The sequence below is a fragment of the Nymphalis io genome, chromosome 7, assembly GCF_905147045.1.
Source record: "Nymphalis io chromosome 7, ilAglIoxx1.1, whole genome shotgun sequence".
Classification (NCBI taxonomy): Eukaryota; Metazoa; Arthropoda; class Insecta; order Lepidoptera; family Nymphalidae; genus Nymphalis; species Nymphalis io.
The window spans coordinates 999672-1019232 of NC_065894.1; the positions used below are offsets into that span (position 1 = coordinate 999672).

The 19561-nt window shown below is 33.2% G+C and overlaps 2 protein-coding genes across 2 annotated transcripts in view; both read left to right on the forward strand.

The window, feature by feature from the left end:
- The window catches only part of LOC126769601 (terminal uridylyltransferase Tailor-like), a 598301-nt gene extending 588748 nt beyond the window's left edge, over nucleotides 1-9553 (forward strand). Inside the window, exon 4 of the mRNA XM_050488471.1 lies at nucleotides 9543-9553. The gene's annotated coding sequence lies outside the window, so the exon portion shown is untranslated. The remainder of the gene's footprint in view (nucleotides 1-9542) is intronic.
- Nucleotides 1-19561, forward strand: part of LOC126769632 (neuroglobin-like) — a 126772-nt gene that overhangs the window by 61889 nt on the left and 45322 nt on the right. The window contains exon 3 of the mRNA XM_050488512.1: nucleotides 8666-9221. Coding sequence (XP_050344469.1) covers nucleotides 9034-9221 — 188 coding nt within the window. The 5' untranslated portion in view covers nucleotides 8666-9033. The remainder of the gene's footprint in view (nucleotides 1-8665; nucleotides 9222-19561) is intronic.

Here is a 19561-nt window from a genome sequence, read left to right on the forward strand (position 1 = left end):
ACTAGCTAGCTTGCCCCGACTATAGATAAAATAAAGATATTGGATAGATATTTAAAATTAAATGAGAATTCAGAGTCAAAACGAATTGAAAAAATATTGAGTTACTCTTAGGCAAAATTAAAAATCAAAAATATTTTTTTATCATTTGAGAAATGAAAAAAAAATTAAAAAAAATTTGAGCTTAAAATAAAATACAAACAAACTGGATATACGCAACAGCGCCACTGTACTACTGGGTCTAATTATGGCTACGATTGACAACAAATATAAAAAAAAAAAGATTTTGTCAAAATCAGTTTAACCGTTTAATCAATTCAAATGTATTTTATTCAAATAAGCTTTAAAATAATTCATTTTGAAATCGCCACTATTTCAACCCTACAACCGTTTCGGAATTCGGTTTCCTCTAGCGGGATGAAACGGTAAGAAACTAGCGTAGCTTTGGAGAAGAATAACGATCAAACATAAACTGACGTGCTTGAAACGTATTCAAGCGTGTCTATAACTTCTTTAAGTATTGAGACATGAAACTAGGGCGAACAAACAGAAGCGAATGAATACATCCACATATTTTTTATATAGAATAGGAAGGCGGACGAGCATATGGGCCACCTTATGGTAAGTGGTCAACAAACGGCCTTAGACAATGGCATTGTAAGAAATGTCAACCATCGCTTACATAGCCAATGCGCCACCAACCTTGGGAACTAAGATGTCATATCCCTTGTGCCTGTAATTACACTGGCTCACTCACCATTCAAACCGGAACACAACAATAACAAGTACTGCTGTTTTGCGGTAGAATATCTGATGATGAGTGGGTGGTACCTACCCAGACGAGCTTAGCACAAAGTCTTACTTAGATGATAAAAAACATAGTTAGTATTCTATTATATAGTATTTTTTATGCTGCTCGTTGGTCTAGTGGCATGATGTAAGGCCGCAGACCTGGAGGTCCTGAGTTCAATTCCCAGGTCGAGCCAATAAAAAGTTATTGGGTTTTTCTGTCAGAAAATTCTCAGTAGCAGCCCGGAATCTAGAAGTTGGAACTGTGTACAGTCCCGTGCCTCGGAAAGCAAGTAAAGCCGTTGGTCTTGCGCCTTTTTCCGGTCGGGTCAGATTGCCGTCCCATCGGATTATGAGAGTTAGGGAATATCGAGTGCACCTGTATTTGCACATATACTTTTCCACTATAATATCTCCTGCGTAATTGGCTAATCCTTTTTTAGATTGACCGCCGTGGCCGAAATCATTATTATAATGTCCTCCAGACCGATTTCGGATTATTATATATTTTGGATATCAACATCAAATATTCTTTGGAATGTAGATTTTACCGAGAATCTGCTAGTAACTCAATACAATACAGTACAGTACAGTACAGTACAGTAACAGCCTGTTCATGTCAGTACAGTACAGTAACAGCCTGTTCCACTACTGGGCTAAGGACTCCTCTCCCTTTTGAGGAAAAGGCTTGGAGCTTATTACACCACGCTGCTCCAATACGGGTTGGTAGAATACACATGTGACATAATTTCAATGAAATTAGACATATGCAACCTGCATCCTCACGATGTTTTCCTTCACCGTCAAGCACGAGATGAATTATAAACACAAATTCATCATTAGAAGCCACGATCATCGGTTAAGATTCACGCGTTCTAACCACTGGGCCATCTCGGCTATTAGAAACTCAGTAGTTACTCTTTTCTATTCATTTACTTAGGTTTGTAGTTATTATTACATATGTATGTTCACTGGTGGTAGTGCTCTATATAGGGTTGTGGGTCTAGGGCAGCCGATTACAATAGTAAAGAAAAATCGATAGCTTAGAACTCGAGCGCGTCAGATTAATGTATAGTGGGTTAGTTACTGAAAAGTGTGTATTACAATAAAGTGACGATTGAAGCGCGACGTAGAGAGATAGTCACAAAGTTGTAAAAAAATATTGTATTTTTTTTTACCTTATTTTCAAGTTTTTCAAGTCTGTAGATGCTTCCCCTCCCCGTCGGTGAAAGATGTACATGTCTGATATAGTTTTTTTTATAATCTAATTTTTAAAATCAATCTGTCAATTCTTATTTAACATCGTGGGCCAAAAATGATGAAGCTTAGTTAAACAGGATATGTATCCTATGTAACTAAGCTTTTCTAATATATTTGTTATATTATTATATATTTTTTTTACATTTCACAAAACATTCCAAAAAAGTGATAGCTTTGTATTAAAATTAATCTTGTTAAACCTTGTGTAAAAGCCTATTTGAACAATATATTTTATTTTACACAAGAAAGTGTTTCATTCAATATGAAACGTGAGGGAAAGAGAGAGAAGATAATGTCAATTCAATTCAACGCTAATGACGCGCCAATGATAAAGTTCAATAATTACTTATATCAACATTGTTAAGCCTGTGACATGTACACAATAAAATTAGACCGTGATCCGTAACTTTAACAAGATTTTTGGCTAATTAGCGTACTTAAATTATTTGTCCTTGTACCATCGGTTTTTGTACAAAATTTTATAATGATATAAAAATAATAGTTTAAAGTTTCATATAGATTTATGTATGGAAATAGCCTTTGGGTACGTCCGTTTCTTTATTTATATTGTATTTCATAATATAGATACACGATAAACAGGAGGGATGTTAGACGCCTTAAGCAGTTTTATCACTATATCAGCAATTTCTTTCAGGCAACCTTTCAGGCAACTGTAAAATATGAGTATAGGGGCATGATAGACAAAGTATGTGTTACGTTTGAATTTAAATAATATATACTATAAAATAGGTAGGTTGCCGGACAAATGAACCGCCTGATTGTAAGAAGTCACCATTGCCCGTAGACATTGGCGCTGTAAGAAATATTAAACGTTATTGTCTACTTCCATCGTCAATCCGCCACCAACCTTGTGAACTGAGATGTTATTTTGTTTGTGTAACAGTAACAGCCTGTTAATGCCCCACTGCTGGGCTAAGGCCTCCTCTCCCTTTGGGGAGAAGGTTTGGAGCGTATTCCACCACGCTGCTCCAATACGGGTTGGTAGAATAAACATGTGGCATAATTGTAATTTCATTGCAATTATGACACATGCAGGTTTCCTCACGATGTTTTCCTTCACCGTCAAGCACGAGATGAATTATAAACAGAAATACCTTGTGTATACAGGTAATTACAGTGACACACTCACCTTTCAAACCAGAACATAACAATACTAATTCTTATTCTTTATTTAGCGATAGAATATTTGATGAGTAGTTGGTACCTATTCAGACAGGTTTGCACAAAGTAAATACATATATATTAGACATGCATTCTATTATTATATAATTAATCATAAATAGAACTTCTGAGTAAAAGCCCGGAGTCTATAAATTGTCATTAATATAAATATTATATAATATATTATTAGGAAATCATTTAATTATGTTAACGGCGTAAAAAAGGTTTGGTGATTGACATATAAGCATATCAAAGCATACGACTCAACAGTAGATTTTGTTAGCGCTGCGCAAAATGTTAATTATAAACTCAAAAACACATGGAAAATCAATGGAAGCACCATATGCACAAAGCACCAGCTTTGATGAGAATATGAGAACTTGAATTAAGGTATCTGTTTCATCCACTGGGACAAATCGACTTAAAAAACCTCCAAAGATTGCCTTAATTAATTATCAATTACATTATAATACCTTATTTTAAAAAAAATTGGTAACACGATTTTTTACATAACTTATGCTTTAGATAATTATGTCATGAAAAGGCATATATGTCTTTAAGATGGAATTTTGCTTTAAATTGGTAATTATATTTGTATAAGAACATTTCATTACGTTCGGAATGCTTTCGGATACAGAAGAGTTCTTGAGATGATTGAATTTACTCTCGATTTTAATATTTTCATCTTCCTTTTCATGCTATCGAGACGAATCTAACGTGAATGATCTAGAATGTTCTATAGAAATATTTTCGTGACATTGTTCAACATCTTAATGGTAGGTTGACGGCGACAAAAACATAAAGAATTGTTAATTTTACTCATTTATTTAAAAATTAGGAAGTCCACAAGAAGTACATATAAAACAACAAAAATTTGTACATATGCAGTGTGTAAATGTACCAACTATTGAAAAATATTAACCGTTTCTTACATCGTCAATGCGCCACTAACTTTGGAAACCGAGATGTTATATCCCTTGTGCCTAACTGGCTCATTCAACCTTAATACCGTCCCACCACAACTACAACAATACTAAGTATTTAATTAGTATAGTATTCTAATTGTATCTTATTTATGTATCTATGTAATTTAATTAGTGTTAAAGTGAAACTACTGAATATCTTGCCGGTTATTCTCGGTTGGAATTACATTCAAAGCTGGGGTTAGTTAAACATTTAATATAATATTGTAAGCTGACGATTCAAAAGCTCGCAACAGTCCACTCGAATTAAGTATATTTTAATTTCATTTCATGTTATCTCAACTAACTTTCCTGCCACAATGCCTGAGCTGTGTCAGACGGACAAATTAATCTTGTTAATAAACTCCCACGGCAGTTAGTGATTAAGTAATCCAACATAGATGAGACCTAGCACTTCTCTAGCGAAATTAGAATAAGATTCATTGTCAATTGTAGGTCGTATTTATGGAAAACTTAAAATGATTTCGAAAAGTAAATAATCTTGTAAAACAAAACTATATTTAAGTATCGACATACTGATAAGAACCTGCACCATTAGTTGGCGTTAGCTTGAGTTGCTGCAATCTCGATGACTTGGATTCGAATTCCGGTTTGTAACGGTAAAACGGTATCGAGTTTTTATGTCATGAAATTCTTAGTAGTAGCTCGAAGTAGCTCGAAAGCCTGAAGAAATTCACCGGTAAGCTTCGGTGAGCACGTAAGGCTGTTAGTCCTTCACTTGATCTCCTTGCAATCGTCGTTTTATCGGGTAATTCCGCCATCGGACTGTAATATTTCTTGTACAGTTGGCTCCACTTTTATATCAGCTCCAGTAGCCATAAGAATACACCGGTTTCTTGACAATTTAAATTGCAACGTTTCCCCTTCCGTATTTACCGTTAATTTATGAACAAGGCGCAGTCAATTCTCACGACCAAGCACGTCATCAATTGTTTACTCCATTGTTTATCCCAGTGCTTTGAAGTTTACTATGGCATGTGTGGATCTAAGTTTCATGGAAATTAGAACAGACTTTTACGTCTGGTCGCTTGCGATAAATATATTGCTGGGCTCCTAACTTTACAGTTGATTAAGTTACTTATGACCTTTATTGATTGATTTATGCAAACTCCATTAGTCATATCTTACGACACTTAACCTTCAGGGGATTTATTCAGTTCAGCCAGACTTACACGACAAAGCAGACGAAAAAACGAACAGCAGTAATAAATGATTGAGTATAATATAAAAATATTACATTTAAGTAAAATATACACCGACTAAAACAAGAGTTCTTATAAAATGTACGAATTGCAGATGAAATTACTATCATGCTAACAATAAAAATGTAATAATTACAATCATTCTACTTACTGCAGCAGAATTGACACAGTTATTACACAATAAAAAATTGTGTATGCAGCACCGTACGTAATAGAAATGACTTCTTAAATAAATAAAGATAATAATTATATTAATAATAATTTATCGTTGTGTATACGTCGGTCTCTTTTGCTCCACTTGCTCGGCGTCTGAATATATAACTCTCTTTCTCTTTTTGTCAACGTCATATCTTTTGTATCCCTCATGTAGCGAAAAGGTTCTAAACGTGTCGTGGTCTTAAATTTTTTCTCTCAATTCTCGTATACCTGTCGATGCTCGTCTAAGATTCACTTACACACACACAAAATTAAAAAAATCAAAAAATAATAAAAACTCAAAAAAAAAAATACTTTAAATTATTTTCAATTTATTTTTATTTATTTAACATTCGTTAATACACTTCATATACTTGTACCCGAAACTGATATGGAAAACATTAAGTTATATAAAAAATATTTACATTGAGAACGAAAAATAACTACAGCACAATTATATAGCTTAGAAATAGTTATAAATGTTTACTCTGTTTATTCGCTTCATCATTTTCCGCTACGGTTCCGGCCTTTAATATTATTTCCCTGACATGAGACGGGGCTAATGTGTCAACGCATGTAGCACCCCATGGGGCCCGTGCTCGATTATACTCGTACATTCTATATTTTTTTTAATTTGAGTAATATGTTGTATAAGTTCAAGGCGGAGTGATGCGCAAAGGCCCGCCAATGGTCGATTAGTATCAATTTTTAAATAACTCTTTTAGCATCCATAAGGATATGTTATTAAATTTTTAATACTACAGTATATTAATTTAAAAACTAGAAAATGCTATTAAATAAAATTATATAATATATATCCACATATAAGGTTTTTTTTTTAATTTCTAATCCTCAAGCTTATGTAGTTGAGGCAATTAAATATTTATACTGCTTAAATGATTATATTGTCATTAAATATAAATAATAAAAAACGCAATACCAGTTAAAAAATGTTTTGTGATTGCATTCTATTTCGTTGATATTTTATGGACAACTGCTTTTTAGCCGACTTTATAAAACTTTATTTTCTAATTAAAATATGCAGATAAGCAGACTAGCACTGGGCAACTTTATGGCATACCACAACTGACCACTGTAAGAAATAATAACCATCACTTACAGCGTCAATGCGCAACCAATCTTGGCAACTAAGATGTTATGTTATGACGGGCCGGTTGGCGTGGTTGGTAGATACTTGCCTTTCACGCCGAAGTTTGTGGGTTCGATTCCCACCCAGGATAGGCATTTGCGTGCCTGTTTTTCCTGAGTCTGGGTGTAATTATCTATATAAATATGTATTTACAAAAGAAAAGTAGTATATGTAGTATATCAGTTGTCTGCTTTCCCTAGTACAAGCTCTGCTTAGTTTGGGATCAGATGGCCGTGTGTGAATAATGTCCCAGGATATTTATTTATTTTTTTGTCTAGTGCATGTAGTACAATGGCTCATTTGCCATTCAAACCGGTAAACAACAATACACTGATTGGGTGATACCCAATATACTATTGGTACCTATCTCGACGGGCTTGCACACGACCAATTCAGTATTTTTATAATTGGTACCATTGGTACCCATGTTGGTAATACTCAAATTTCTCATCAAATACTAGGTTCAATATATATATAGATATTAACCGCCTTTTGTATTGTACACTCGAAGCTTCACTCGAGATGCGTAATTAACTTTAGCGCGAACATAAGCAATAAACGGAAGTTCATAAAAAAACGACACGAGATGTGTGTAGGATACAATAAAGTGCTCTAAAGGATGGGCAAACAAGCTGTGGTGGTGATTCACAGTTATTATTATTAATATAAAGTACTAAATTAATAAAATACTTTATCATAGTGTAAATAAGTTTATGTATATACTTCGTTTACTAATAATCGCTTAGTTTAATGTTAAAATAGCTAAAAATAGTGAATAATTAACGCATTATGCTAAAACATAACTGACAAAATTATAAAATAAAACAAAACAATTTTAATATTAAAACAAAATTAAAATTATATTTAAAAAAAAATATTTTTTATATACCCTCCGACTTTAAAAGAAGAATGTTATTGTTACTAATTTCTACATGAGGGGTTAGCAAGTTGGTAGTTAGTATTTATCATTACGTAATTTAATTATTAATTATTTGTCACTAGTTTCAGCCCGCGGCTTCGCCCGCGTGTGAGAGGTGCTATGTTCAAAATAGCGTATCAGCAGTGCTATCCTCAAAGAATGCACTTCATTACTAACCCGTGAAATGTTGACAGCCGACTCATACGTACTATTTTGACGCGTGTGTTCTTGAAATTTTATAATTATTATGGTCAATGTCGCATATCACCTTCAGACATTTTACGACCGTTTTCTGTGTTGAGTTTCGAGTTTGTTCTTACAGATTAACCCAACAGTTTTCAACATTCCACAAATGAAATACGGAGTGAATGACATATATAGCACTGCTCTACTACTTACGTTTACACATAATCAAAGTGCGTAGTTAGCACTTTAAACAGAAACCAAAAATCTTAAATACTGACTGTATAATCTAATAAATACGGAGCTTATAAAACGTATTTCTGTTTTTTTATCCTAATAAATGCAAAATGATTTCGTAAGCATTTTTAAAAACGCGATTCCCTCAAATGGTACCCACGAATCTGAACACGCGAAATAAAATACTTGTTCTTTATTTAAAAAACAATTAATAAACGACCATTTATATAGGGCTTAAATAACTTATCAATCTGTCCTTGCTTAGCAAATTTATGAGATAGTAATATAGATAAGTGAGACGTACGAAAAATAATCTTAACTAGATGTTAAAAAGATTCAAAATTAATTGTAATACATTAAATCTTAAGATGTTCTTAATATAATTCACAGCATATATATAATATTATAATTTTTGCATGTGTACGTAGTTGCAAACTGCATTTCATTGTAGTTTGAAATACGAATGTTAGTTGCAATTGTAATCTAGTATACGTTACACTGATCAACAATTCGCAACAGTCAGTTTTGTCCCTTTTAAATTGTATTAAGCAATTTTCTTTTTCCACAGGTAGCGGAACGCGAGATTAGATTAGATAACTGAAGATGTGCTCCGTGAAATCGCCACGACATTCTCCGTTTAGACACGGACTGAATTTTAATACATTGTCTTAAATGAAATTTTAAAAGGGAAAATAAATTATATTGAAAACGTACAAATGGGAATAATGAATTGAATTCAGTTTAAATAATTTCATATAACGAAGTTTATTGCGGTGCGATTAACAGTGCTAGTGAAGTGACCTACTTAAATAAAACAAACAAAATAAAAATGTTAGTGATGTTATAATAAAAATGATTTGTGTCTGTGAATAATTGGAAGTTATAGTAGGTATTTTTTAAACGTGATGTCAATTTAGTGAAGTGTGAACGGTAGCAATGGGTTGCCAGCTGGGTAAGCTAGCTGCCTCTGAGCGGAGGACCAACAACCAGGTCCTGGGCGATGGACCGCCACCAGCGACGGACCCCAGGCTGCCTCTTACAGCCAAGCAAAAGTATTCGATGCTGGCCTCGTGGAAAGGTATATCGAGAGCAATGGAGAAGACGGGGATATGCATGTTTATAAAGTAAGTTTTAATTTTATAGAAGGTTATCATAAGGTGCATTTACAAAGTCATCAGAAACGGACTATTATATAGGAAATGTGATCAAAAGAAGTGATTATAATATTTAATGTTTTTTTCTGATTTTGAACTTTAATATGCGAATATGACAATTGGTTTTACAAATCTATATCATCGGATTAACACTTCACACAAACCGGTTTTTTAATTAGCATATTGACGGATTTTGTGTTGTTTGTGTGTAATTTTATTTATTTTGATGACGTAATAATGTATTTAATGAAAATATCAAATACGCGTTTCTGTTCACTTCTTAGTGGTTAGTTTTATACCAAGGGAGCCAATATGGATTTTAGCTAATTTTGCAAACTAAATCCAATATTAGTACTTGATTAGTACTTATTTTTCGTTTTTTTAAGAAATACTAATTTCCGAGACACAACAAATAAATATCCATAAAACTATTACCAATTTAATATAATATAAATATGATGATGATGCAGTATTTCTAATCATTGTAAATACCCCGATTATCGGTAGTCAAGCACGCCATAATATAATGCCGGTTGTATACACTCGCTGAAACATAATGAGACAGGCTGATTGCGAGTGTAGACATGAAACTCTCGTCTCGACTTGCCTCGTCGCCTCTCGGTCGGGTGTCGGTTTTTTGCGCCGAAGTCAAAGGGTCTCGTTAGCCCTCGTGAGGAAAACGATTATGATTACTCTCTCGTTTTTGTATGTTGGTAGTGTTTCGCTATGTGGTCTAACGAGCGCGACAGCAATTCCAGATCCATCATAACGGTTACGGTAAACGGTGGCCGCAATTGAACTAGTAGTAAAAGTAAGTAGACGCCCTCGCTGAGAGCTTCGAAATCGAGAAGACAAATATCAGACGGAGGCTGTCGACGGGCGTGTACTGACAGTACAACCAGCATAACAGCCACCAAGAACATAAGAACTTATTTCTTCAAAATCTCATTGCTTATTGACAGTACACACCAATTTATTATCATTTACATAGAGATACTTAACATTCAAATTAGCAGAATTCAAGTGTTGTAATTTCATCAGTAACATTTTGTACTGCTGAGAACCAGAACACAAATGACTAGTTTACAGGCACAACTGTCGTAGTACTGATGTATTGTAGCACAAATATGTACGTTATCGCGGTGTTTATAATTTCTTACGTTGCCAGTGTCTATAGGCGAAAGTACAGTTGTCATCCTTAAATATATATATTTTAATTTATTTTAAACAAAGTCTTGTCAATTATAGTACACTTGTAGTTTTAAAGTGATCAATTTCCTGAACTAAGCCAGGGTATGCCTTGCATAGTAAATAAGGTCGCCGAAATTGAGAATCGTGACGTTCATCCGTTCACTCCGCCTTGTTATGAATTCAACACTATTATACTTGTATTGAGTAAGGAAATTTATAATCATAATGAAGAACTGAATTCATTTATAAAAAATAATAAACAATAGTGTTTGCTCAGTGTTCGAAATTCAACCATAATCATCATCATCACAACCATCATTGTTGAAAATTAGTAGAATTGTATTAGAATGTCAATTTGCACTTCTTGACTAGTTTTTTTCTACTCTCATTAATACGATTTAACGTTCGATACTAAACAAAAAAAACAATCGGTTTACAAACAGAAGAGATAAAAAACAATACATTTTTATGTTGTGTTTGTTGTTGTTTTGTTCGTGTCTTTGTTGTCTGCTGTGCCTAAACATATCTAGGTAATGTTCTTTATTTTGCAACACTAAGACACAAATACTAAACTAGCATAAGACTCTTTAATATACATTAAGATTTATCACTCATAAGGGCAGTTAAGGGAAACATCGTGAGGCAATCTGTATTCGAGAAGTGCGGTGGAGCAAACACTCAGCGTTCTAGTTAAAAAGGAGCTTCTCTCCTTAGCTTCCTAGCCTTAGCCCAGCAGTCGAACATTTATTTATTAAATACAATTCACAGACTGTTACTTTTTTATAAGAATAACCTTTTATTATAAGTAAGTATAGCATACTTGGATGGCAAAGGGAAACAGCCGGATTGGTTATTTCGATGTGGTATCATTATCGGCGATGTTGAAGAAAATTATTTATGAACCAATAATAATAGTTTTTATATAAGAGATTTTTTCCAAATAATATAGTGTGTGAGTAGTTTGAGTATGTAAATATAACTTTATAAATACAGGCAATTTAATAAATTATTGTATACAATACACAATAACGCAGCCAAGTTTAAAATATCCTTATAGTTTTAAATAGGCTAAATAAATCGTGTTCAACTACATTTGGGACATATTATATGCATATACGTAATAGAACTTAAAAGTGGTTTCCACCAAAAACGTTTCACTTCAACACGTTACAATAATCACTTCAGGTTGATAATACATAACTACAATATACGTCATTTCTATTTTTAAATCTTTAACATTACATAATCCAATTCTGATCTTACAAGTCACGATTTGAAAAAGATTCCTGAAGTCGCATTAAATAACCGTGAAAATATCTTTACATTTCAGTAGAAATGCTGTAACACGAACGTGATGAATGAATACATATGAGATTAAGGCGTTACGTAGGTGTGAGATATTAAGCGTTGTTTACATGTTGAGTATTCATATGTATGTACGTATAGGATTTGAACGCTTTAGTCTAATGGAATAAGATGTTATTAAAATATGCTCTTTACTGGGATACAATTTACTCTCCTGTTTTTTATGGACAGGGTTTTTTTATGAAATAAGTAAACAGATGGCCACATGGCCACCTGATTAAACTGTCCTGTAAGAAATATTAACCATTCCTTACATGGCCAATGGGCCACCAATCTTGGGAACTAAGATGTTATGTCCTTTGTGCCTGTAATTTCACTGGCTCACTCACCCTTTAAACCGAAACACGACAATATTAAGTATTGCTGTTTGCGGTAGAATATCTGTGTGGGTGGTACCTACCCAGACAAACACTGAGTACTGTTTAAAGTTTATTCCACCAGGCTGCTCAACAGCCGAGGCATTATTTGCAGATTTCTTTACAATTTTTTTTTTGACACAATCTTGAGAATCACAAGCAAATAACAATTTGTTGAAAATTCATGCGTCCTATCAACAGCCATCTTACTCTCTATATATCTGCCATATTGATATATCTATTTTTTAGTTCGTATCGTTTTTTACTATAAAAATAATTCGTAGTTAAACTTTTGATAGTATAAATTAAGCACACAATAATGTTTAAAAACACTAGATATACGTGAAAGCGGGCTATTAACAGCACGCATAGGAACACATGTGATCCAGACGTATTTGTTATACCGGGAACACAATTTTTATATTCGCCGGGAGGGCAAATGACTGTACTCCACCTGATGGTAAGTGGTAGAAGAGTCCAAACGCGACGACGGCCAGTACAGAAAGGAAAAAACGTTGTGCACTAGCCGCCTTCGCCTTGCCGGCCCGCAAGATGCCTCTTCACGCCTCGTTTGAAGGAACCCGGGTTGTAAGAGGAGGGGAACACGTGAGTTGGTAAGGAATTCCATTTTTTGGAAGTGCGATAAAGAAAGGAGTTGCCAAATTTCTTTGTTCGCGATGGATTTGATGTCACAGTTAGGCGGTGACATCGAGAACCAGCTCGCGTGGACTTAAGAAGGAAGGGGGAAGCAGGAATTAGAGAGAATAATTCCTCAGAGCACTTGCCGTGATACAGTCGATAGAAATTTGGATCGAGATAGTTGAAATAATAAATAATTTGAATAATTCTATGAAATTTTTACATTTCAATTTGCTCAAAACGCTCAGACTCGAATAGTTTGGTGAAGTGATTTGTGGGTGTATACATTGCTTCTTTTTTTATGATATCTTCAAAAGTTCAAACACAGCGCAAAATATATCATATTATTTATCTTAATAACTTAACATACGATAACTGAATTTATATACAAAATAAAACAATATTCAATTTAAAATAAAGGAATAAATAAAATTATAAATAACGTTGATAAAATATCATATCTTATTTTTATCTCAAATAAAGATATCTCTAACTACATACGTATTGTCCGTTACCCTCGCCTTTGGTGTATCTTTTCTTATGTTTTGTTTTACTTTTTTTTTATATGCATGCCTGCTTTTTTCATATTACAATTAGCATATTAATTTTAAATCTGCGCTAATCTCTGCGCAAGCTACTTTGCAGATTTCGTTGCAGAAACCATAGGCCGCATTTCATATTTGATATATTTGTTTGACAAAAATTAAGCCAGATGGGGACTCGTCTTAACTTGAGTGAGACGCTAATTGAGTATAACTAATCAGACTGCCTCGTTGGCCGAGTGGCTAGATATAAGGCCGCAAATCCCGAGTTTCTGGTTCAAACCCAAGATCCAATGAAAAGTTGTTGTGTCTTTCTGTCGAAGTATCTCAGTCTGGAATTGAGAAGTGTGTATACTTCCGGATAGCACGTAAAATTCAGTGGTTCAGAGTTCTTAAAAATAAGTTATTACTGAGTTCATACAATTTAATCCTGGGATTTATCGTTTCTAAAGCATTAAGTATCTATTGTATGTAGTACTCCTAACTCTTAAAAGATACGCCAACAATTTCTTTAACTAAAAAAAATATCTTCAAACACAAAATCCTTAAAAAAGTTCATTTAACTTGCCAATTCCATAATTTTTCCAATTTCTAAACGGTTGTTCTTTGAAATTCTCTAAATTAAATGTTTTTTTTTCCTTTTCTGTTATTAATATCGAAGAAAATTCAAGCGGAGTTTAAGCTTATGCCGCCTACGACGTTTCCTTTGCTAAACTTATTCAGATTATTTTCAAGTAAAATCTCTAAAACTCGTATTATTCTAAATATAGTTGCTTAGTTATTTGAAGATGTAAAATAACAAATATTTATATGGATACATAACCCACATTAGAGCACCCACGAGCTCAGCCACGCTCTGCCTAAACAGAACAAAAATAAGACATATAATAATACGGGTAAGAAAAATAAGATATAAGGTATGAATCAAGAACCTTTTTTGGTCCTTATATCCGTTAATGACGTAAGTGTGCAAAACGTGCGCGAAAAACCGTCCTTTAGTATAAATTAATATTATAGTACATTCATCGAGTGACTGATTCTGAAAGAATAATACACGAACTTTAATTAATTACTTATACTTATTGACATTCTTAGTTCGATTTGCTATAACAGCCTCTATATACAAATAAAAATAAAGATGGAACTGGAAAACACCGGTTAAAGGCGAAGTTTCTTTTTTCTCCTCTATTGTGTCTTTCTTACTGAGTTTGCGATGAACAATCACAACGGTCATCTTCGACGAAACGTTTATTAGAAACACTATAATATACGTATATAATTTATTAATTTGGAAGCCAAAGTTATATCTTAAGAAATACATTATCTTATTGCGTTTTTTTTTTTTTTATAGAATAGGAAGGCGGACGAGCATATGGGCCACCTGATGGTAAGTGGTCACCAACGCCCATAGACATTGGTATTGTAAGAAATGGTAACCATCGCTTACATTACCAATGCGCCACGAACCTTGGGAACTAAGATGTTATGTCCCTTGTGCCTGTAATTACACTGGCTCACTCCCCCTTCAAACCGGAACACAACAATACCAAGTACAGCTGTTTTGCGGTAGAATATCTGATGAGTGGGTGATACCTACCCAGACGAGCTTGCACAAAGCTCTACCACTGGTATATAAAAATAATGTTACAATATATACATATATTTTATGTAGCTTTCGTCGCCGTATTGGCAATCTAACACAACCAGCGAGAGATCATCTATACGCTTTATGTTAACGGAAAAACGTTATGAACGAACATATATTAAAAATGCATTAGATATGGCGCTCAGTAAGGTTAATAAAAAACATTACATTAGGAATCGTAGCTGAATATAACTCAATAGATATTACATTATTAAATTCAACTACATTTGAAACTATACCCATATAAAGTCGATACATAACTGCGTATATAGAGGGGATAATTTCGATATACCTTACGACCATAATGCAGGTTTCCAGGTCACTTGTTCACGTTATTATGAAATTATACAGTGACCTCGTGAAATTTCCTTGTTTATACAAGAGTACACTTCAAATTTAATTAAGGAATTATATTTTAAAAATATGGAGAGTAATTTTAAAAGTACTATTTTGTATCACGTATTCAAGTGGGCTCTTATAAGTAATTTTCGAATCGTCGTTTTAAAAGATTAAATAACGTTTTCTATTTAAACTTATTATGAATGATTTGTGTGGTATTTCTTTTTTGCATTTTAAGTTATTTGTTAATAGCTATGATTCGTTTTACTATACAGAAATATTTAAGTGCAATCCTGTAGATTAAGCCGATTAGGTTATTTTGTTTAGCAACGTTAATTGTATAATACAGGAATACGAGATTTTATAGCGTATAAAAAGCTCTGATTGAGTATAAATTAATTCTCAAGGAGGATATATAAATTTAGTTGTATATAATTAAGATGGTAAAAAAGGAAATATTACATTCCGGACCGGTGGTAGATTTACATTTAATATAATGTTGTAAAGTTACGATTCAAAAATTACTCGCAGGAAACAGTTGAAGTATATAATAGAAAAATAAGTATTGTTTTTGTATTCTTATTTTATTTTTTTTTTTTTTTTTATAGATTTCGAATTCATAGTCCAATGTTCAGCAAAATAAATTCCTGCACGCTGTTCAACAAAAAAAAAGCCGAGATAGCCTATTGGTTAGAAATCGTGAATCAAGTAAGGGTTATAAGAATGAATAGAAGGGTTCAAACCCGGGCAAGCACCACTGAATTTTCATGTGCTTAATTTGTAATTATAATTCATCTCGTGTTTGACGGTGAAGGAAAACATCGTGATTAAACCTGCATGCGTCTAATTTCATTGAAATTATGTCACTAAACCTTCTCCCCAAAAAGGGAAAGGAAGCCATAGCCCAGTAGTGGGACATTAACAGGCTGTAACTGTACTGTTACTGTTCAACAATGCATTTATAAGCCTATTTTTATAAAGAATATTTTAATTTAATTGATTACAAACAAATCAAACAGAATATAAAAAAATTCACACACAGTAATGTTCTTACCATAATTTTACAAATTTAAAGAACTTAATTAGTAGTATCAATAATTGAAACATTAATCCATACCACATAGCGAAATAACGCTTGAATGAACGAATGTTATAATCGAATCATTCATCTGTTCAAGGATCAATACATTCAGACGCCACATACAGAATAGTAGCTATTATGATTCGAATATGCGATTATGGAGAGGCGAGATAACCTAGAATGTATTCGAATTTCAAATTAATGGTTACAGCCATTCATTCATCATCATCAGCTTATTTACTTTAACTTCAAGCGCTTAAGAGAAATGATTTTTATTCTTACATCTATAATAATAAAAATTGCAAATATAACAATAAAGTTTCCACTTTCATACGAAACATGATAGAGCAGGATAAAAATTTATGAAAGTAAAAAGTCATGCGAGTATAGAAATTTAAAAAATTGATGAACTAAATTTTATTTATTTATTTTATTCAATAAATCGTGACGTACAAAACACCTACGTCATAACAAATTATGATGATATCAAAAATTAATACGACGATGCGAAAAACATCGAACTATGAAATAAAAGGATATAGCCAGTGTCATTACGGGATTATGTCAAGATTCTAACGATTACACATAAATCTAAACCTGTTCAGTCATTAAAAAGTCATTGTGGAATAAAGAAACTGTTAATTGACCCTGAAAATATTAGACTCCATTTTTGGGCCGTCACGTCGCGCCGTATGTAAATAATTTAGGTATAATTAAGTACATAAAATACGAAGGAGCATTCACACAAGAAATCATTAGCTCGATAATGAACCATGAACTCAAGTCCAAACTACGATATTATTATATTATACTTGCCTTTCACACCGAAGGTTGTGGGTTCGATTCCCATCCATGAAAGACATTTGTGTGCATGAACATGTCTGTTTGTCCTGAGTCTGGATGTAATTATCTATATAAGTATGTATTTACAAAAGAAAAGTAGTATATGTAGTATATCAGTTGTCTGGTTTCCATGGCACAAGCTCTGCTTAGTTTGGGTTTAGATGGCCGTGAGTGAATAATGTCCCAGGATATTGTCCCAGAATTATTCTTTCAGTGTATGGATATAAGAAAAAAATGATATTATTTCTAACAAAGTTATCGTTCAACACCGAATGCGCAATAAATTATAAATGTACTAGTTTCCGCACACAACTTCGCCTATGTATAAGTGTAAATAGGTATTAGGTAACATAAATCCTTTTCTGTACGCCTAGCAACGTGTATGAAATTTGTGATCATCAGTTATGTAATTAAGATGTGAAAGCGTAACAAACTCACATTCGCATTTATATATTAGTTTGGTTTGGGATTTAAGTACATGAAGACTCAATTATGCTTAGAACAATCTTCGTTTTAGATTCACGTATTCCAATCATTAATCCATAAAATATATAAAGCTCACATACATATTTATATCCTTTTATGTATATAAATTTGTTTAAATATTTTTAGTATATAAAGCGATAGACTGTTTCGACAGTAAAAATATTTGAGGAATTTTCGAGCGCGTCCACGGAAAATAATTTATTTTTTAAAAGACAAATAGTTTTTAACTTTTTAACAATTAAAATCTTTTTAAAATATATTTACTAACATTCTTTTTATTAAACGAACACAGTTAGTGAAAAATATAAAAAGAATTCATTAATTTAGGTGACGCAAATACTTTATTTTCATTTAGATTAAATTAAACTTAAAGCTACCACGCAAAGAATTTATATGCGTTTATTGCGTATTATATATATATATATATATATATATATATATATATATATATATATATATAATACGCAAGAAACGCATATAAATTATATATAGCTGGTGGTAGAGCTTTGTGCAAGCTCGTCTGGGTAGGTACCACCCACTCATAGCTGGTGGTAGAGCTTTGTGCAAGCTCGTCTGGGTAGGTACCACCCACTCATCAGATATTCTACCGCAAAACAGCAATACTTGATATTGTTGTGTTCCGGTTTGAAGGGTGAGTGAGCCAGTGTAATTACAGGCACAAGGGACATAAAATCTTAGTTCTCAAGGTTGGTGGCGCATTGGATATGTAAGCGATGGTTGACATTTCTTACAATGCCAATGTCTAAGAGCGTTGGTGACCACTTACCATCAGGTGGCCCATATGCTCGTCCGCCTTCCTATTCTATAAAAAAAAAAAAAATTATATTTATTATATATATATGCATAATGAAATTAAAATTTGAAGCTCAAATTTGTATAGAAGCTTGTGTATGTATCTAAATAAATACTCGGCACAGAGTAGTAAATATATAATATGCCATAATAACGCATTGTGTCCTCGAACGATGGCACTCTCCATGCTATCTTTTAGTAATAAGTTAGTACGACCTACGCTACGGGAGATTGATTCAAGATTCGCAGTTGAATCGAGCACTCCCAACATTCTCAATTTCTTGGTAGAAAACCTTTACAGGCCTTCTAAGGGATTTGATATGAAAACTAAATAATACATTGCAACGCATAACGAGTATAAGTAAATCGTATTATTATAAAGTAGGAATTCCATATATTCCACAGGGGTCTAACTTGGACTATTCTATTGACGTCACATTGTAAAGTAAAACTCCCTACGGTGTTATGGTGTACATGTAACACTCTTGCTAGCGCTCGACACGGAAGCGTCCGCCATCAGCCAATTTCCTATCCGATAACGTTCCCATATTCCGGCTTGTCTCTCAAAGTTTACAACATAATTATAAGCATATAATTTACTGTGACTTATATATATTGTACGCCACGCCACATGTCGATCCATGCCAACCCCAAATAACAAAACACAGGGAGTGTCGTGCTTAGCAACGAAATATAACAGAAGGAACAGTGAATATATATATACATATATCTTTAAGACACGATCGTCTGTTCCTAAAGTCGGCAATTGTATTATAAGTAAAAACCGACTGATATACATATTCACATATATAAACCATGTAATTTTAAATAAATATATAAGTTCATAATTCTTACTTTTATACATAATACACACAGACTCGGGGCGGAAATTAAACCAACAACCGCGGAGCTGAAGGCAGGATAACTGTTAACTGTGCCAACGGGCCATTTAATAGAGACAATGTCAATCTCATAATGATTGCTATCTTTTATAAATTCAACTGTATACC